This window comes from Papaver somniferum, chromosome 8 (genome assembly GCF_003573695.1).
Source record: "Papaver somniferum cultivar HN1 chromosome 8, ASM357369v1, whole genome shotgun sequence".
Taxonomy (NCBI): domain Eukaryota; kingdom Viridiplantae; phylum Streptophyta; class Magnoliopsida; order Ranunculales; family Papaveraceae; genus Papaver; species Papaver somniferum.
Genome location: NC_039365.1, coordinates 108,830,737 through 108,853,188, shown reverse-complemented (window position 1 = coordinate 108,853,188; position 22,452 = coordinate 108,830,737). Strand labels below are relative to the sequence as shown.

Genomic DNA, 22,452 nt, shown 5'->3' with positions numbered 1-22,452 from the left:
TTACTCATCCAACGCATAATAATATAAAGCTGTTCGGATATAATTTGTTGGTGGAAACTGAGGTTCCGCTTCGTGACAACTGAATTCCCACCAACTCATCTCATTTCGGTAACACATTCCTTAATTTGTGGTGGTGGTGCTTTTTCTTTACAATTAAATTTAACACCAGTTGAAGCGAACCAAATAAAACTCATTTAACATTTTTATCTTATCAAAGTTTTATTTGTTATTTATTGAATTAGTGGGGAATGTCATTCATCCATCTTAAAATATATTTTAAAAAAAATAACAGCTAGATTATATAAAAATATAATAACAAATAAATTAGTGAAAAATTACAATTAAAGTTGGATTACTTAATCGTCGTCTGAATCATTAATGTAGGTCATATTCAACCTCTTCAGAATATTTTTTTTTATATAATAGTTTCATTCTCCTGGGTCAAAGTTATTAAGATTCATATTATAGACACGTCTTGTTCTTTTTGTATTTGATGTACCTTTTGTTGGTTAGTTTTCGTAATGTCAAAAGAGTATTGGGCTTGTTGTTGCATTTTTCTTTCTTTCTTTTTTATTTGTTTGTGTTGTAGATATTTCATTAGTTATCACTTTGTAATCGATGATAGATTCATCAGGAGTTCTGAAACTTCTCCCAACGGTTTTTTGCTTCTCGGATATTTCCCTTCTTGAGATCCTTTTGACAACTTAGTTCTCATTTAACTGCTTTCTTCTCTATGCACCACGTCATCCCCTTGTACTTCCAACAAGCTCCTTCATTTGGTACACTTTTTGTCCCATCAACCTCTCCAGTTGGTGCATATTCATTTTGGGCTGCGTTTACATTTCATTAAACGATGAGTTCATGATCAAATCCATGAAGACCGTATCTCAGGAGTTCACAACAACCATCAAGCCTAAAAGGCATATTGAATGGCTTTTGAAATTACTATTTGCCTTCTCAAGTCTGCAATAAGTTAATTGAATGAAAAAATTAATTTGACTGGATAAGTTACCAGGTTATCATGTGAAGCATCGGTCTTACTCTGCCGATATATATCGTTAAAAATTCTTAAGAACTCTATCATGTCTTTTTTAATTGTAGTAAATCTATTTGGTAATGATTTGTTATCCCAGTGATGTTCATATATGTTACTAATTTTGACAAAGATTTCATGAATTCGTTTGAAGAAACTATCATCGCTTGTCCAAAACCAACAACTATGCAAATATAAGCTTTTGTAAGTAGGGATGGTCATGGGGCGGGGATCTTGTATCCCAATCACTGCCCCGTTCAAAAAAAAAAAACCCACACCCTCCACATTACCCGCTTGATCTGGGACGGGGCGGGTATGGGAAATACCCGTACGGGACGGGTTTTTTACGGGTTACCCATAACATTAAGCTCAAATATGATGAGTTAATTTAATAATCAATACCTAAGTTCAACCAATAATAATAATAATAATTTAAAATTTCAAACTCATAAATTCATCGTAAAACAAGTAAAGAAAAACAAATTGGTCTATAAACGAGCATCACTCATTTTAGTTCTTAATTATTTCTTATCAAGTATCTTCCTCCATGTTGATCACCTCATCATCTGCTTCAGTTTCTTCCCAAAATGTTTCACCATCGAATTTTGATCCACCTAGCCAAAATAAGAAAGTGTATCATATAACCATAATGATGTATTAAATGTAAAAAAAAACATTTCAATAAAAAGAGAATTTCATTACCATTCAGCATATCCCATAGCCAGTCTTGAGCGCACATCAAAGCTTCCAACGTTTTTGGATGAAGTCTATTACGTTGGACACTCACAAATCTACCTCCGGTACTAAAAGCTGATTCGGAAGCTACCGTTGAAACTGGAATCGCTAAAATATCTCTAGCCATACACTGCAAGACTGAATATTTAATCCCATTTGTCTTCCACCATGCTAGTATGTCAAAATTACCAATCCTAGGTAAAAGATCTTCTTCTAAGTAATTGGTTAATTCTGACTTAACAGTACTAGTAGGAGCAGTATTAGAGACAAACATATCAAACTTTTCCAAAGGATCTACGTCATCGTTAAAACCATGCATCTCTGAAGTGAAAGACAAATCATTTTGGCTAACAGATGTTTCAGCAAATTTTACTTTCAGTTCATACTCCGTCGCCAAATCAACGCATAAATCGCGTACTCGATCAATTTCGATTTTTGAAAAAGCTTGACCATAAATTTGTGGAAAATAAAACTCAATCAATTTCATCTTAAAACTTGGATCTAACATAATTGCTACGACCATTACTCCATTTATCACAAACCAATACTCTTCAAACTTCTCTATCATTTCATTTGCCATTTCCTTAATCACACCAACTTTAGATTTTTTCCACTCATTTAATGACAATCTAATATCACAAAAACTTGGAAAGAAAAGGTTGGTGGTAGGATATTTTACTCCGGAAAACTTCTCTGTGAAGGTATAAAATATCTTAAGTTTGTCGCACATTTCCTTTGCCAACAACCAATCTTCATCATCTGGCAAACAATCATACTGTGGCTCACGTTGCTTTAGTCGAGCAAAAACCTTCTGATACTTAATAGCAGTATTAAGCATCAGGTATGTTGAGTTCCATCTTGTCTCACAATCAAGAACTAACTTATTTATACTCGAAATATTTAGTTGACGGGCGGCCTCTTCAAATTTCTCAACTCGTTTTGGTGTTGCTTTCCAGTAAGCAACACTATTACGAATCAATTCGATTGCTCCTTTGATCCCCTCTAATCCTTTCTTGACTATAAGAGTTAATATGTGTGCACAACAACGCATATGAAAAATATCTCCACCCGACAGTAAGTTACTTGATAATTTTTCTAGGAGAAGTTGGATCATAAGATCATTAGTGGAACAATTATCTACAGTAAGAGTGGTTACTTTACCATCGATATTCCAGTCTAGCAGACACTCCATCAATGCGGCTGACAGGACTTCAGCCGTGTGCGGACATGGCACATACATAAACCTAATACAAAATAAAATTCAGATGGTTGATTAGACCGTACTACGTAGCAACTAGTAATTAATCAGTAACAAAATTAATGGTAGTGATTTTTCATTTATGACGTGCATATCCAATGCCTGAAATCATTAAATAAATACGCGTACCTGATAATTCAGCTTTGCAAGATCCACGATTCATCGATGAAATGAGCCGTAATAACCATGTATCCTTTCTTTTGCTTACTAGTCCACATATCAGTAGTCAACGCAATTTTACCTTGATGTTTTTGTAGCACCTCCATTGTTTTAGTTTTTTATTCATCATAGATTTTAAGGATATCCCTTTTAATTGTGCTCCGAGATACCACCTTAAACAACGGTTGAAGCGCATTTGAATATCGTCTAAATCCGGCATGTTCAACGATGGAAAGCGGATACTCGTGTATGATTATCATATAAGCAAGTTCCTTCCTAGCGAACGATTGATCAAAACTGTACGTGTTAAGCTGACTTCTTCCGTCACTTTTTTTACTCGGAGTGATTATTGATTGTCTTATGTCTTGCTGTTTACGTCGAGGACATCTTTTCATGTGTGCGTGTAGATGCTTAGTCCCATTTGTGCTTTTTCCTCCTAATGGTTTATGACAATATTTGCAAACTGCTTTGTCTTCCCCTTTTATCTTTTTCTTTTCAAAGTGGTTCCACACTATGGATCTTTTCTTCCCTGAAACTATAGCAATTTCACCTTCGGCATTATCACAATCACCTGTAATGTTTGCCTCGGCAGTTTCACCATGGTCATCATCCATTGGAGAAACTTGGAATTGTCTCGACATGGTGTTCAGACTGTTCGGATTCACCGCGGGGAGAGAGGGGGCAGGGGGGAGCAGGGGGAAGAGACACAGAAAGGAAGAGAAGAGAGAAGAAAGAAAGCGGAAAGAAGAGAAGAAGCAAGAGAAGAAGGAAAGAAGAGAAGAGAAAGAAGAGAAGGGGGAGGGAAAGAGAAGAGAAAGAAGGAAGGATATCTTATACTTTACGTTTCTTTTATAATATAATATAATATAATTTCTTAGTTTAAATATAATATAAATAATTAATGATATCTTATACTTTTACCTTTTCTTTTATAATATAATATAATTTCTTAGTTTAAATATAATATAAATAATTAATGATATCTTATACTTTTACCTTTTCTTTTATAATATAATATAATATAATATCTTAGTTTAAATATAATATAAATAATTAATAAAAATATAAAATCCTAAAATGAGAAAGTACGGGGCGGGTATGGGGCGGGGACCTAGAATCCCATCCCCGCTTCACTAATTTCGGGTATTACCCATATCCAATCCCAACCCCGTTTGTACGGGTAAAACCCTATCCAATAGGGGTGGATACTCACGGGGATGGGTTTGGGTGGGGCAAATGGCCATCCCTATTGTAAGATCAATATTTTCTTTCGAAGTAAAATTCTTCATCAAGTTGAACTAAAATGAAAGAAATTTGAGTATTCGAGGAAAAAGAAATCAGTGGAAACTGAATTGATTGAGGTAAATCATGTTTGAGAAAAATGGTTTTGTTTTACAGAGAAAAAATACCAACGGTTAGATTTTTTGAAAAAAAATATATGTTGAAATCCAACAACTTTAAAAATGGAGTCGTGAGTATTCATATTCTTAACAACAACTATGCTCCACCAAAGAACAAGGAAGATACATATTTCTCGTGCGTAACTAAAATATAATTTTCGTAATCAAGCCATGGATTACTAGCATTGCAGATGTGTACTTCTAATCATCCATGACAACTATCTTTTACAACCTAGCAAATTTCACAACCATACATATAGTTTTCGTAGGCCATAGCTTAGCTAACTTTTTTTTTTTTTCTGATGGAAATCACATTTCAAATTTTTCAAACCAAAATAATAATTACATGATTGTTTACAAGATTATCAAAACACCAAAATATGAGATAATCAAAACGCAAATACAAATGACGACACCAATTGTCGCGAAGAAAAAGTACCATGAACCGCAAAAACATCCAATTTTGGCTTAGCTAATTTGACTACCAATGGTAATTGCCCTGGAATGTCGATAAAAATAAGATAAAAGGAAATACATCATAGATTTTTCTCTTAATACAACCTGAGAAAAAAAAGAGGCGACCAAAAACGCTTCCCCGTTCAAAAGTAGTTTTTTTGGGGGTTTTCCCAACTCCAAACCGTAAATCAGCCACAACTCTCTTCATCATCTTAGGCTAAACTTCCTATCCACCGGCTCTAGAGACGCTGTAAGTCTCTTAGCGTATAGATTTATGGAATGATCATGTTTTCTTCTTTAATTGTAACGATGGATTGGGTTCAATTTCTTTGGATGGGGTTTATTACGGTGATTTGGGATCTTGCTGATGATAATCAAATACATCTTTTGCCGAATTATCTTCTTCTTCAGCATCAACTTTTACAGGTCCACCTTTTCAGGTAACATACTTCAGTCCCAAGGTCAGATATTGTTTAGAGATCAATAATCAAGTCAATTTATTTTTTTGAGGAATTTTTATCCTGTGCTGGAAGATAAATATCTATCATGTCCCGTTACTGTCTCCACCTTTCAATCAAATCCTGTAATCCTTTTATATATGATTGTTACCCCTCTTTTTCATATGAAAAACCATTTCATATGTGCTATTTCATGGTCCTTGTCTTTTAATTTGATGGTTATTCCCCTTTAATTTTTTTTTCAAAACCCGAATATAAATCCTAGTTTCCTTTTCTAGATCCCTTTACCAATTCGTTCTTGTTAAGGCAAGGGTTTCAAATCTATGTTTGTTATGCTCAAATGTACCTGTTTTTGCACTGTCATATTGTTGTGGTGTTTTTTCCATTCATCTGAACTCCAATATGAAGTCATGTAAGGAAAGTTGTTTTTTCTTTTTTACCCAAATATATTTTCATTATTCGGCGTTTTTCCGCTTGTGTTCCTATTCGTTTAGATGGTTTCTTCATTTAGAGATCGTCTTAGCTCTGTTATTATTGAAAAAGCGGGTGTCTAACAATTACACCCAACATTTCGCTTAACAATCTGTATGGACAAATTCCAATATAATTCCAAGAGAATCAACTAGACAGTCAGACTCAATCAATGAAAATATATCCAAGAGTTTGTATCTCTGTTTCACAATGTAATCAGCAAATCAAATAGATAGACATCCGTGAGCTTGATTATCATAAACAACTTGAACGATACCAAAGACCAATTTTCAAGTGTCAATCAATATAATCAACAACCAAAGGTTGGATTCTCTAACTGGTTGAACTACGCACAACCTGTGATATTTCAATTATATAAACAAATATAATGCGGAAAAGAAATAACACAGACACCAGAAATTTTGTTAACGAGGAAACCGCAAATGCAGAAAAACCCAGGGACCTAGTCCAGATTTGAACACCTTACTGTATTAAGCCGCTACAGACACTAGCCTACTACCAAGCTAACTTCGGTCTGGAATGTAGTTGAGCCCTAATCAATCTCACACTGATCAAGGTACAGCTGCGTTCCTTACGCCTCTTGAACCACGCCGGATTCTGCGTACTTGATTCCCTTAGCTGATCTCACCCACAACTAAGAGTTGCTACGACCCAAAGTCGAAGACTTGATAAACAAGTATGTATCACACAGAAAAGTCTATTGAATAGATAAATCTCTCTTCCACAGATATACCTGTGAGTTTTGATTGATAAATCAAGGTGAACATGAACAATTGATAATACAGACTTATATTCCAGAAGAACAACCTAGTATTATCAATCACCTCACAATAATCTTAATCGATTAACGAAACAAGATATTGTGGAATCACAAACGATGAGACGAATATGTTTGTGACTACTTTTCAATCTTTCCTATCGGAGAATAAATCTCGAGCAAATCTTAAAGAAGATAGTACTCAACACGATAGAAAACAGCAAGATCAGAACACGCAACTACAGAGAAATAGTATGGTATGGCTTCACAATCCCAATGAAGTCTTCGAGTTGTTAACCTATAGGGTTTAGTGAAAAACATAAGGTTAAAGGAGAATCGACTCTAGTCGAAACTAGTAACACACAGGAGGTGTGGGGATTGGGTTTCCCAGTTGCTAGAGTTCTCCTTTATATAGTCTCCAAATTAGGGTTTGCAATCAATGCTACCTGGGTAACAAAGCATTCAATATTCACTGTTAAATGAAAACCTGATTAGATTCAAGCTAATATCTTTCAACCGTTAGCCCGAACTTATCTTGTTATACACAAATGAAATGTACCATCATTTAGATAAAGGTAACCATACCTAAACGTGTACACTTAGTTGGTTCAACAATAGTTAACCAATGGTTAGCCATATGAGCACTTTCATATCAACCCTATTCATCTTTATCATAACTAGTTCAAATGACTCAAATGAAACTAGTTAGAGAGTTGTTCAATTGTTTATATTCTCATAGAAGTATACAAGACAAAATTGAAGCAAAATCGATTTTGATTCACTCGAATCATTTCATGAACATTATATCCACGATATGCAAAAGATTGCATTCCTTATTATATAAATGTATTAGTTCATGAACAAACCGATTTTAGAACATAACCTACTTAAGTATGCAAACGGGTACGCATACCTAAGTAACAGGATTGAGTTTGGTTATACCAGTACGCGTACGGGTACACATACTATTTCACTGTCCAAAATCGAGCAGAAATTCACGGACTTGAACTTCCGCCAGTACACGTACGGGTACGCATACGTAGTATCCGGACTTCCAACAACCAGCCAGTACGCGTACGGGTACGCATACCATGGTTCCCGGTTTTGGACACTACACAAATGTGAATACACACTATGTTTATATCAAATTATGGTTACATGTTCTAAACCCTCATTTCAATCATTGAAACATTCTTGGAAGACGACAATAGCTGTCGTCTCACACAAACTATTAGCTTCAAAGCAATTTTCAAGTGATCGAATGATCAATACGAAACATTCCGAGTCTACATCAAATGATTGTCTCATACGAATCATGTAATATGTTACAAGGCGATTTTCACATGATCATCTTATAACTTTACTCTAGAATAAAAAATGAACTTGGTTAAAGCGAAAGCTTACCAACACATATTTCGAGAAATAGATACGCGAGATAAACTCGGCTCGAAATACCAAATGTGTATAATTGAAGTCTATATAGCAATACGATTTTTTGTCTCAAATACGAGATATAGTATATATACTTTTGAGTGATAGATGATTTCAAGTTTCCACATACATTTTGGTGATGAAGTTCCACAAGTTCCCTTGAGTAGTTCTTCGTTTTCATTCGATGAACGCCGTGAAGTCTGAAGCTCAACTACACTTCCTATCCTAATCCGAGACTTAGCTATAAGTAGACTAGAAATCAAGACTTATAGTTTTGGCAACTAAACTTGACAAACAAGCTTGAGATAGCAACGCTTGCGAGTTCGGCCGAGCAGTGCTCTAACAATCTCCCCCTTTGTCAATTTTAGTGACAAAACTATCAATACATATGGATTACAAAATAAATAAACTTTGTAGCTTCTCATCCAAATGATTTATCTCCTTGGTTCTTCAACATTAATCGAAATTTTCGTCACTTCCAAGTACTCCAATGATTATAAATGTGTTCAATTCAACATCATGGTTGTTGAAGATCCGTAGGTATAACAATGAGAAAACAATAGCTCTCAATCATTGTTATACAGTGTCATAGTATTATTACACAGCATGAAAGTTCAATTGTATCACAACTTTGACAACAATACTATGGTGATATGTATCACCCTCCCTTAGTCAATACTTCATCTCACATGAAAACCACTCCCGTTACATAGTGATCCGTAAACCATATGTATTTTTAGTGTGAACTACACATTAATTATCCCCCTTTTTGTCAATATAAATTGGCAACGGTACGAAAACTAGTGGGATCCTAATGAAATTTCCATAGAGATACTTCATGACCAAAAGAGAAACACATATCAACTTTGTTCAGATGCAATCGTATAGCCGAAGCTAAATGCATTCATCAAGGAGTTTATAAAGATACAAGATAACCCCTATAATATTCCACAGCCGCACTCCCCACAAACATATGGCAATTAAGCATAAGTTCAAAGAACTTTACCCCATAAAATGTCATTCCCGAAAGAACAACAATAGCGACCTTACTTTCACAAGAAAAGAAGGATTTCTTTGGACATTAACAAATTCCAAGAAATATGAACCATGTACCCAAAATACTCAATTAAATTAACCACAAGAGAACTTATGATTAATTTAATCGGAAATGCTCAACATAATAAAACTTACGGAGCCGCACAGTATGTACACAAAGATGTGGATCAGGGAAGACCAATACTGCGGAATAAACGAAGATTCAATCTATCTTTTATCAATATTTGCATAGAGACATAAAATAGATTTAATCTTTGTAAAAAAAAGTTCATCCTATCTTCCATCAATATTTGCATAATTACATAATAGGCTTAACTTTTGTTTGTCAAAAATTCATTCAATATTTTGTCAATATTTGCATAATGACATATGAAAGACTTAACTTTTGACCATGTATGGGACAATCACAGTTCACAGGCGCAAACACACATATCCCATAACAAGTTGCAATATATAAAACCATAAAGATTAATACTGCAAAATCATCTTCCAAATAAACTTTAGAATTTAAATAAATAAATCTAAAACATTGCAAGATGAAAATCTTTGGAAATAGCTATGTGTGCTCACAATAATGGCTATTCCAAACCCTAATTATCCTTCTTAATACACAAGGATAAATTCGCATAAGAAGTTTCCTAGACAATTAGAAAACAAACAAGCAAAAATCAAAAGACTCCTAAACCAAAACACGATCATGAAGAAAAATCAAAGACCACTTTCAGAAACTCCACGTGTCTCAAGTCCTTTGAGCTTGTGATCGACAACATCCGCTGCTTCTCCAGAGAAGATATCCTCATTGAGAAGATATTTAACATGTGTCTTCATGAGAACAAGGTCAGAATTAACCTTTTTCAACTCAGTTCTTAACACAGCAAGACTCTTCATAGTATCAAAAAGTTGCAGTTTTGCTTCCTCAAAGTATTTAAGAAAATCATGAACCACTTCAGCAGAAACCATACCCCCATTCTCAACATCCTGATGTGTATAGGCATAGTAACATGGGGCATTAGGATTATCATCTTCTACTAGGGCTGTTTTCTTCCTCCCTTTGGACTGGAAACCAATACCTTTATCAAGAAAACCTCTTGCAAAACCTCCAGAGAGGGAAGATGAAGACATTCTTGACAAAATGATAAAATCTAGGGGTACGCGTACGTGAGACAATAAGTTTGGTATTTAAATGGTTTTATAGGAAAGGTAACTTTTAAGGTTTCCAAAGTTGATTCGTGACAAGTAATACAGATAACCGTACGAACACAACATGACCCATAAGACAAAAAAATCCAGCATTGTAACGTACCTTTTCATAAGGTAAGGTAAAATAGTAATTTTGCTACGTGAAGATTTCCTTTCACAAATTTTTGGCTCAATAAATTTTATATCTCCACAGAGAAACAATTTAGAGCACAAAAGTAGCAGGCAACAAGGTTGCAACAAAAACTTCCTAGAATTTAAGGAAAAAAAAAAACAAAACAAAGAAAAACGAAGAGACTCACAAAACACAAACAATACTTAGGAAAAGCTGACTGTGGACAAAAGTTTAGCTATGAACGATAAGAAAATAGCTCAACTAATCAGAAAGCATATAGCCAAAATCATACCTGACCTTATCTCATTCAACCAGGATTTTTGTGAGTGAGATTTCAACCTTGTGATTAATTAGCACAAGTATGAGCTCTAAGATCATTAAATAAATGATGTTCATGATTGAGTCTTTTCTTTCCTCCAAATCCAGGAGAACATCCTTTTGGATGTGTAAAATTATTATAAAACTCACTGTCATCAAAATATGAGACATAGTTAGAATCCTTACTAGGATAGATTTGTGTGGAGGATTTTGATAGCTTGCTGATAAGATCCTTGTATCCTTCAATTATCAGATTAAGATTGTCTTCCATATCTCCACTTTTGCTTCTAACAATAAGAATATTTTTCACATCTTGAACATTATTTTTCACATTAGGTTGAGGGGAATCTTTCTGAAATCTCCTTGACCAAATTGAATTAGAGTTACAATTTGACTGTAGATTCGATGAGCAAGTAGAACTGACTTTCCTGGTAGAGTTCACATCATATAAATGAGTTGATCTATCATTCATTGCGTTGGAATAAAGTAAGAAATGGCCCGACTAGGTACTGACTAGGCCGGGGAATAAAATTATCTTTCGGCTAAAAAAGGGGGGAGATTCCGTTTTTATTTCTATTGAGTACTAAAACTAAGAGTTGCTATGACCCAAAGTCGAAGACTTGATAAACAAATCTGTATTACACAGAAAAGTCTATTGAATAGATAAATCTCTCTCCCACAGATATACCTATGAGTTTTGTTCCGTATTTTGATAAATCAAGGTAAACATGAACCAATTGATAATCCGGACTTATATTCCCGAAGAACACCCTAGTATTATCAATCACCTAAAAATAATCTTAATCGATTAACGAAACAAGATATTGTGGAATCACAAACGATGAGACGAAGATGTTTGTGACTATTTCAATCTTGCCTACCGGAGAATAAATCTCGAGCAAATCTTAAATAAGATAGTACTCAACACGATAAAAAACAGCAAAATCAGAACACGCAACTACAAAGAAATAGTTGGGTATGGCTTCACAATCCCAATGAAGTCTTCAAGTCGTTAACCTATAGGGTTTCGTGAAAAACCTAAGGTTAACGGAGAATCGACTCTAGTCACAACTAGTATCACACATGAGGTGTGGGGATTGGGTTTCCCAGTTGCTAGAGTTCTCATTTATATAGTCTCCAAATCAGGGTTTGCAATCAATGCTACCTTGGTAACAAAGAATTCAATATTCACTGTCAGATGAAAAGATGATTAGATTCAAGCTAATATCTTTCAACCGTTAGATCGAACTTAGCTTGTTATACACAAATTAAATGTACCATCATTTATATAAAGGTAACCGTACCTAAACGTGTACACTTAGTTGGTTCAACAATAGTTAACCAATATTTAGTCATATGAGCACTTTCATATCAACCTTATTCATCTTTATTATAACTAGTTCAAATGACTCAAATGAAACTAGTTAGAGAGTTGTTCAATTATTTATATTCTCATAGAAGTATACAAGATACAATTGAAGCAAAATGGATTTTGATTCACTCGAATCATTTCATGAACATTATAGCCAAGGTTTGCAAAAGATTGCATTCCTTATTATATAAATGTATTAGTTCATGAACAAACCGATTTTAGAACATAACCTACTTATGTATGCAAACGGGTACGCATACCTAAGTAGACGGACTGAGTTTGGTTACGCCAGTATGCGTACGGGTACACATACCATTTCACTCTCCAAATTCCAACAGATATTCACGTACTTGAACTTCCTCTAGTACGCGTACGAGTACGCATACTTAGTTTCCGGACTTCCAACAACCAACCAGTACGCTACAGGTACGCATACCATGGTTCCTGATTTTGGACATTGCACAAATGTGAATACACACTATGTTTATATCCAATTATGGTTACATGTTCTAAACCCTCATTTGAATCATTTAAACATTCTTGGAAGACGACAATAGCTTTCTCACACAAACTATTAGCTTCAAAACAATTTTCAAGTGATCGAATGATCAATACGAAACATTCCGAGTCTACATCAAATGATTGTCTCACACGAATCATGTAAGATGTTACAAGGCGATTTTCACATGATCATCTTATGACTTTCGTCAAGAATATAAGATGAACTTGGTTAAAACGAAAGCTTACCAACACATATTTCGAGAAATAGATCGGCGATATAAGCTCGACCCGAAATACCAAATGTGTATAATTGAAGTCTATATAGCAATACGACTTTTTGTCTCAAATAGGAGATAGAGTAGATATACTTTTGAGTGACAGATGAGTTTAAGTCTCCACATAACTTTTGGTGATGAAGTTCCACAAGTTCCCTTGAGTAGTTCTTCGTCTTCATTCGATGAACGCCGTGAAGTCTAAAGCTCAACTACACTTCCTATCCAAATCCGAGACTTAATTATAAGTAGACTAGAAATCAAGACTTATAGTTTTGGCAATTAAACTTGACAAACAAGCTTGAGATAGCAACGTTTGCGAGTTCGATCGAGCAGTGCTCTAACAATTGTATGAGTGTTTGATCTGTATTTTTGTATACGCAGTTCTTGGTAGTTTTTCTATGTGGGTTATTAGGACGTTTTCCTATTCGTTGAGGTCTTGTTTTCTCCTTGAATTGATGGGAGTGATTAGGTAGAATTCTAAAAATTTATTTGGGGATTTTATAGTTGGACTTCTATGGAATCTAACCATTTTCACTTTCGGACATCCACTTTCTAGAGATTTTTTGAAGTAACCATATTCAACATTTTTGATGAACAATCTAACATAGCTAAAGCGGGCGCATGAATTGTTTTACCTCAGACTTTTAGCTCGGGGAGTCATTTTACTTATGATAGGGATAGAGTTTCCACCATTATTTTTGCAATACATGAACTGTCTTGGCAGCTTTGCTCCTATTGTCTCTATTGGGACATTTCAAAATCATATACTTATACTTAATTCTTATGCAACATTAGCTGCATCATCAAGGATTTAATGGTCTACACAACTTCAATAAATTCCTAGATTCATACAAATTTATGATTATAATGGGACATCCCAGCACTTCTGATACTCGATAGCATTAGTAATTTCAACATTGTAATCCATCACTTTTGAAACATGATCAAGAAGAAGGAACTCCACAATAGATTTTTGAGTTCCAATACCATAAAGCCAAGCACTATGGCACCGAATTTCCCTTCCCTATCCCCTATTTGTAGGGAAACGCAAGTACTATATGGTCTCTCATATCCCTTCCCCCATATTTAAAACCTGATCATATCTGATACCACTAGTTTGGAAGGGAAATGTCAAGTTTCCGTGTGAAAATCTGCTTTACGAAAACTCAGTATCCGTTTGGAAGTTGAAACGAATACTCAGTTTCTGTTGCATTTTACACGGTAACTGAGTATCCTTTGCTAAACTTATTTGTTTGACCTTTTTTCGTCTACACTTCTCTCACACCCGATCCTAACTATCTATCATTCTCAACAACTCTATGTTTTCCACCGTCGGATCCCAACGATTATTTTTTCAATAACTTATCAAAATTCCTCTATAAATACAATTCTAATTCTCTTATAAAATCACTCAAAATCCTTTTCTTACACCTTGTTTTTTCCACACAAATATCTCAAATTATCTTCTTTAAGAGTTTTTTTTGTTGCTCGTCTCTTTTGTTTTTAGATAGCAATGTTGCAAACTCAAACGGAAAGAAACATACATAAAATGAGATTCACTAGCTTGGAAGATGTTCACATTGTTACTACGTTTTATGCTCCATATGAAGGTAGTTTTGAAGATAAGAAAAAGTTTTATGAAACCCTTTTTGAAAAATTTATAGATGCTGATAGACACATTTATGTGTCCAATTTGTCTTAATTTTATATATTGTTAGTGCTCATTTTTGTACTTATCATGGTGTTTTATGTGTGTATATATATAATTTTGGAAAAAAAACATTTTTGAAGAAATTGCCTGAAAGATTTCTCAAGGCACCCTCGAAAAGTGTTAAAGGCACCCAGAAAATTGATAAGGGCACCCAAATTGATAAAGGGACCCCTGCAGTGGATAAGGGCACTTCATTTTCTACATTTCAAATAAGTTTTTTGGCGGGAAACTGGTTTTTAACATAGCCAGAATTAGGGTTTGTGATTTGGTGAAGATTCAGTGAGACTAAACCGCTGAAATTAAGTGGGTTTGTTCCAATTGACAAGACAGGGTTGACATGGTTGTTAGAATCGATCAATCTGGACTAGATAATCAGGATTTGATGAAACAGTGTTCACGGGTTTTGACGAGAAAATATGGTCTCTTCTGCATACTTTGCTGGGAAGGATTTTGGACGAGATTCTCGTAGATTTTCTCGCCAGATTGGATTGTTCTGGGCCGGTTATATCAAAACAGGGTTGGTATATTGGTTAGTTTCGAAAATAAAGGAAAGAATACGTGGATTTCTTAAAAAAAAAAAAGAGGAGAGAAACGCTCGGGATATTTGATGGTTTGCAGAGAGTTTTACATCTTCTGAAACACGTATTCAACGTGTTAGGAGTGTGCAAGCTTCCATTTGGCGCATGAGTAGATAAAAAATGGGATTATGACTGCTGCAAAAACGTGTTTGAGATAAAAAAAAAAGGAAAAAAAATAGTCTCGTAATGGAAAAAGATGATTCTAAATTTATTACGAAGATATGTTGTTGCTGACTATAAAAGAGTTGCTGGGTTTGAGAGAAAGGGGACGGAGAGTCTGGAAAGAATTAGGCCTTAGAATAGCGAAGAGAGTCATAAAAAGATCTTGTAACGTTATATCTTTCAGAGCATGAGATTGGGTTCGAAATGTTTTTGAGTAAAGTAGGAGTATTTTGTCAAAGAAATTGTTATTGAGTTTTCAAATATTGGAAGTAGTGGAATCCAAAACCCTAGATTCATCTTTCCTTGGTAATCAAAATCAAATTTAATTAGTTTGTATTAGTATTTTCTTTTAATAATCAAAAACCAAATCTTTAAAAAGAGTCCGAGCAACGAATCCATTCTTACCACTTGTAAAAACTGCATCAGTTTTTGGCACCGCCGACGCGGACTTGCCTTTAGGTTAGGTTTTAGAGTTTGTTTTGTAAATATTTTGCTAGTTTTTTTTTTTTTTTTTAATTTTACTCTTTGGGTATATTTTATTTTTGGTGTGCAGGATATTTTGGATTTAAATTGGAAACAAAATTTGCGCCTCAAACAAGTAAGTGTCCAAGTTTTTATTTATTTATTTATTTTTGTTTCTTTTCGTAAATATTTATTGTAGGAAATGTTTTGATTCTGTAGATTTTATTCTCTTTGTACATAATTAGTTTAGGATTCGATTTAATTTTGTAAATAATTTTATTGTATTATTTTATATTTTTATATAAAAAAACACGTTGTACACACCAATTGCATCGTCAGACAACCGAGTTTAGGAGAACACGTGGAAAAGTACCGCTGAACCCATTGGGCGTTATAAGTCGAAATTCCACAAACCTCAGCCACATACCTTTGACCAGTCTGACTGTAGGTATATTTTGCTGAGGTGACATGATCTTACCCAACTATAGTTGACCCTGCATTTGCACGTGCACAAAAAAAAAGTCGAACTGGTATAGTGAGGACTAATACAATGAATATTCGACCGATTTTCAAAATGGACAATATCCGTACTATGACCATAGTGTGGATAGTATTTGGGACCGCTACCGACCTTCGGAAGGTTATGGTTCATACCACGGTGATCCCAATTACTATTTGCACATCCACCAGTCATACGAACGTTAAGTGAGCAATATTATAATGATCCAAATGTAAGTTCTCCATCTTTGGAGGATTTAATGAAACAGTTGCAGCAGAATAATTCTTATGATCCTAGTCTTTCTTTAGAAAATTCACTCAAGCAGTTGACTGAAAATTCAAATAGGAGAGACATACTAATGAAAGAATTTTATGAAGAGTTACTCAGGTGTGACTTAGATACAAAGGAAAGAATTACAACTTTAAGTATTGCTCTGAATGAACTTAATTGCCGATTAAATGAGTTTCAAACATTTTCATGTTATTATGCCGATAACGAGGATAATACTGATGAAGATTATAAGATATGTAGGCATAGTGACGAGGAATTGTTACACCAATTGAGATTTATGATGATAATGTTGTTTCTAGTTCAAATCCTAATATTGTTTATTATTCACCTATTCAAAAGAATGAGGATTTGACTAGGGATACCATTATTTAGACGGTGTAGTATATCATTGTGATTATGAAGCCGATGATGGTTTAGAGGAAAGAGTTTATCATGAGACTGGTATTTTAAAATCCTGAAACAATAGTCTCTGTTGAAGATTATAGAAATGCAGAACCACCTGATTACAATCTATAAGAGATAAAAGACTATTTTCCTAAATCTGACAATATAGAAATTAACGAAATTGTGAACTCTAAGTTTGGGGTTGAATATCATTCTCCATGTGGTTTACTTTCAACTCTTATAAAGGTCCCTAACTTGGGACTTGACATATGTGCCTCTACCATCTTCAAAGACTATCTTCATGCACTTTTTCCTGAACCTAGTTATGTCCAGAAAGAAACTCGGTTGATAGAAACCGATCCTCTGGTTGATGTGGTTAATACGGTCCATGATACCATAATTAACTTTGTTGTCCCACCAAGATTTTATTTAACAAATGTGGGAGTATCTCAATTTGAAATGTGTCATTATATAGTTTTTAGAACTAGACCTAATTTTAGAAAATTAGAATCTTCGACACATTTTCTTAAGGATGACCACCACTTTCATTGTGGTCAACTGTGTGCTTCAAATCTGATTGACTTAGAGGATCCCCAATTATTCAGGTTATTATTATGTGCTTCTAAGTTCTTATTTGAGTTTTTTAAGACTCTGCAACACGATCCTCCAGTTCCCGTCTATGAGGAAACTCAGCTAATTAAAATATATTATTTAGAACATTTTATAGAACCTGAACCCGAACTACAACTAGATATAGTTGTCTTAAATAGAAAACTTGATAAGGGTGTATTTGGTTGGTTTACTTTCTTGGGCTGCTGTAGTTTTCTTCTATTTTTGTTAACATTATTTGATCCAGATGACCCACAGTTTTTCCGACAATTGCTATATGATTTTATGTGGTGACTAATTCTTCCAACGTCTGGCTGAAGACACTAAACTTAGCGTTTTATGGGAGGCAACCCATGCATAATGATATTAAGGTCCCTCTGGAGGACCCTCCTCTTATTGTACAATAGCGAAATCTTATTTTTAATTTTCTTTTTTGTTTCCCATGGAAGGATTGTTATACTTCATCCAAGTACTATCTTTCGGACTTCTCTCTTTGCCGATTCCTCTTTTTACTTATATCTTTGGTACTGCAATTTAATTTGAAACGTTGAGGACAATGTTAGATTTAAGCTTGGGGGTGAGGGAAAGACTTTTAGTTTGTTTTTAATTTAAAAGGTATAAAAAAAAATTAAACTCCAAAGCTTAGAATTTTTGCTAATTCAGGATGACACCAACCAATCTAAGTGGACGAAAACATCTTGATTGTAGGAGTTAAGGAAACCAATAACAGAGTTTTATTCATAAAAAGACAGATTTCATGTGTTAGAATGAAATCATCACATAATGTTCTGTTTTTATTTTATTTGAAAACTTATGTGTTTTTCTAAGTGATTTGGTGGGGCACACGCATCGAATTGTTACCACTGCCGGGATGAAGTAGAGTGATTGAGATACTAAGATAATAATAAAGAGACCAGACCAATCAGACAAAACAGAATAATTAAAAAAAATAAGTAACACTTGGATAGCAATATGTATGTGTTCTCTATGTCTCTGTCGCCTAAACAAGCATGGAACGCAGGATCCATGGGAATTACCATGTAATTTGCTGACAAGAAACATGCGCTTGGATCCGAAAGATCTAATCATGTTTTTAAAAAAATTGAAAAATAAAAGTTTATTATTGTTCAATAAAATTGACCGTTGGTTCCCTTGTATATGCCAGCTGAGTTGATCTAGAATTAAGATTATCGACCGTTGGTTCCCTTGTATATACTAACTGTGTTGATATTAGTCCATACCAGTATCTCAATCCATTAGGATTCATAGGTTCATCTTGGCAGTGGCCTTCAGACAGATATGGGAAACACCGTTCACCTTAGTCAACTTCATTTTAAACTATCCATCTTTATATATTCATCTGATTTGTGTGATTCCGATTATTGATGTCCATAGCGCGACTATCTGAGTAGAGCTCTGTCACGCACCTTCGTATAGTTGAGACCAAGAAGACTACCCCTATCTACTTAGTTTCATCATTTTCCCTGCGCCTTCAACTTCTAGAGTCACACACGTGAATAACAAGTCCTTTGGATCGTATTCCAAACAACAGAGGAAGTATCTGTTTGGTAAACACTCTAATCAATTTTGCTAGAAAATATGTGAGTTGTTGACAAAGTCTCTTCTGTTTTATCTAATAAACTCCTTTGTCTGGTTAGATCAATCTATCTTTTCATTACCGAAATAATCAAACTATAGATTTGCAATCAATCAATTTAAATCTCAAAGAGAAACTATAAAGCGATGCCAATCTCACGCAACTAATTGGTCGTTTGTCAGCCAAGAAAAAATAATTTAAGTTCTTTTACTTCACAATTATAAATAATAGTATAGTTATAAGAACATATTCGTTCCACAGGGAGATATGGGTTGTTATTCGTATTTGAAAACTTAAGTAACCTGGGAAGATTTTTGATTTAAGTCTAAAATAATTAAAATAATAATAGAAAAGAATGAATAAAGAGAATCAATATATTGAGAATACTGGTTAAGGGTTCATCATCAATCATAATACATGCACTTCGACTAAAAACTGGTGTTGTCACTCAATCATTCAATATCAAAAGTCCTAAAGTACCCCATCGAGAGCATACTCCGGTAAATTCCTTATGTTATCACATACCATAACGATGAATATATGAATACTACTCAGTGAACAACCTAATGCAACGTGCTATTAGGTTTAATCCTCCAAGAGCTTTAAGATCTGTGAATCATACTAATCCATACAACAGAAATACTACGAGTAAACTATTTGACATGGGTCAAGCTTCTACTTGCAATCACACAAAGGTTTTGAATAGAATTGGTAATCAAAATATGCTACTTATGACAAGGTTTATCAAATATTACGTATCTCAAAACCCTAGTCTAGCAATAAATATGCATTCATGGTCATTTAGTAGCAACAATCATACAATCATATGCGATAATAAATCGTAGAACAAGACAATAATGATTTTATTAAGATTACAAAACCAATGAATTAATTTAGTAACATGTTTATGATATCCGACTACATCCTTAACCAATATGAAGTGTTTAGCTACTCATGTATTTCTCAAAACTCATGAAAATATAAAAGATAATAGGTCAAGCAAAACCTTGAATCGTGATTGTCAATCGGAACTCCAAGACCTAGCTCTTGTGCTTCTCTTCCCAAAAGTATATAAAAGATATTGAGTAAACATCTGTTATGTAGGTTTCCAAATTGTAGAAGACCCGTGCCTCCAATCCCGTTCGTAAGTGGTTGCCAATGTGCTAAAGTTGCACCAAACTAGCTGAAACAAGTCACGGATAAGTCTGGCCGTGAATAAATTGGCTAACACAACTAATAGGCTTCGCACTAGGTTAGCAGAGTCCAGCCCGTTCAGACTTTGGCCTGTCAGTCTTCAGGAACTGACAACACAATATTTCCCTTTTCACTATAAACTTGCTGGGATTACTTATGGTGGTGTTTTCTTACCTATCCTCTCCTGAGTTTCCATACGATTGGGTACTACTACCGTAGCTTCCCATGAGATTGTATACGGTGTGGTTTTGTCCGTAGATAAGTCTCACTTATCAAAACTTCTTTTTCTTGCCAGTTCCATTGTTCTCATATCCCTGAAGTTTGAACTCGAACAACACCATTCACTGGAAACTACCACACTATAAAAAGCATCACTACAAAATCCGTCACAACATAATCATTATCGTTACTGCTATTAGCTTCTCCACTTCGAGCACATTCCTATCTTTACTGCCAAAGACTACCGTTCTCGAGTTTCGTCCAACAAGAGCTTCTTCTCTTACTCATCATCACCATCAGTCGTGATCTCTGCCCATATCTTCTCTTGAGTTAAACTGCCATTCTTCATGTACGACATCATGTTCATGTCAGGATTTGCTTATGGAATCACTGACAACCGCGGAATAACGGATCTTGATATATTATGATGAATAATAAGTAAACCAAGCACAAGCAACTATGAAAATACGAGAAAGATAAATCAACTCACAAGATACAATATTTATAGTGGTTCGACCAATACATACAACTTGTATATATTGTCTACGTCCACTTTGAGCCGCGCCAACTCAAATCTACTATGAAGAAAAACGATTACAACGTCGTGTGAATCCAAGCAAACCCTTGGTTACACCGCAACAATTAATCGAGACGATAACCTTGTCTCTTGTTCGTCACCAATATTCTCTCACAACGAAACCCTAGATTTAGCCCTAAAAGCTATACAAGAAATCTCTCACTGATCTCTTAATTGTTTTCTACACAATTCAATTCTACAAGGCCTAATTACCTATTTTTATAGCTTACAAACTTGACCACCAAGAATTATAACCGGTTTAGGAAACCCCTTTCCTAAAATATCACGGCTAACTTTAGGAAATAATTAACTAGTATTCAATTAACTAACAATCTCCCACTTTGAAGACTCATTTATTGTCTTCAATTCTTCTTTTCTTCAACTTTGGATTTGACGGTGCTAAAACATTTTCATGTTAGTGCGGCTCCCCTCCCAGATCCTCATTCTGAGAGACCAACTAAATCCTTGCAGAGATTTAGCTTGTCTAATGTAACTCCCTTGGTAAACATATCCGCCGGATTCTTCGAACCAAGAATCTTCTCGAGCTTCAACTCTCCTTCTTCTAAGAGATCCCGAATGAAATGATAACGAATATATATATGCTTCGTCCTAGCATGATAGGCTGAGTTCTTGGCTAAATGTATGGCGCTTTCGCTGTCGCTAAATAGAACACTATCTCGTTGTTCCTTTCCTAACTCATCTAATAAACCTCGTAACCAAATCATCTCCTTACTCCCTTCTATTACTGCTACGTACTCCGCTTCCATAGTAGACAATGTTACCAACTTCTGTAACCGTGAGTTCCAATTCACTGCAGCTGACCCCAGTATATAAATATACACCGTCGTACTTCGCCTTTTATTTACATCACCTGCGAAGTCTGCATCCACATAACCCCTCAAGATAGAACCACCTTTTCCATAACACAATGGTACGTTTGTGTTACCTCTCAAATACCTGAGAATCCACTTCACAGCTTCCCAATGTTGTTTTCCTGGGTTTCTTGCATATCTACTCACTACTCCCACTGCATGTCCAATATCTGGTCTCGTGCACACCATAACATACATTAGACTCCCAATCGCCGAAGAATATAGTACGTTACCCATGTACTCCTTTTCTTCATTTGTCTTCGCACACTGCATACTTGAAAGAC

At 34.8% G+C, this 22,452-nt stretch overlaps 1 protein-coding gene across 1 annotated transcript; it reads right to left on the bottom strand.

The window, feature by feature from the left end:
* Positions 1–1,887: 1,887 nt before the first annotated feature.
* Positions 1,888–2,960, bottom strand: LOC113305906 (zinc finger BED domain-containing protein RICESLEEPER 2-like). Its single transcript, XM_026554895.1, has 2 exons — positions 1,958–2,960; positions 1,888–1,898 (listed from the first exon to the last, which is right to left on the bottom strand). Exons 1-2 carry the CDS (start codon positions 2,958–2,960, stop codon positions 1,888–1,890), a joined length of 1,014 nt encoding a protein of 337 aa, XP_026410680.1.
* Positions 2,961–22,452: the final 19,492 nt, after the last annotated feature.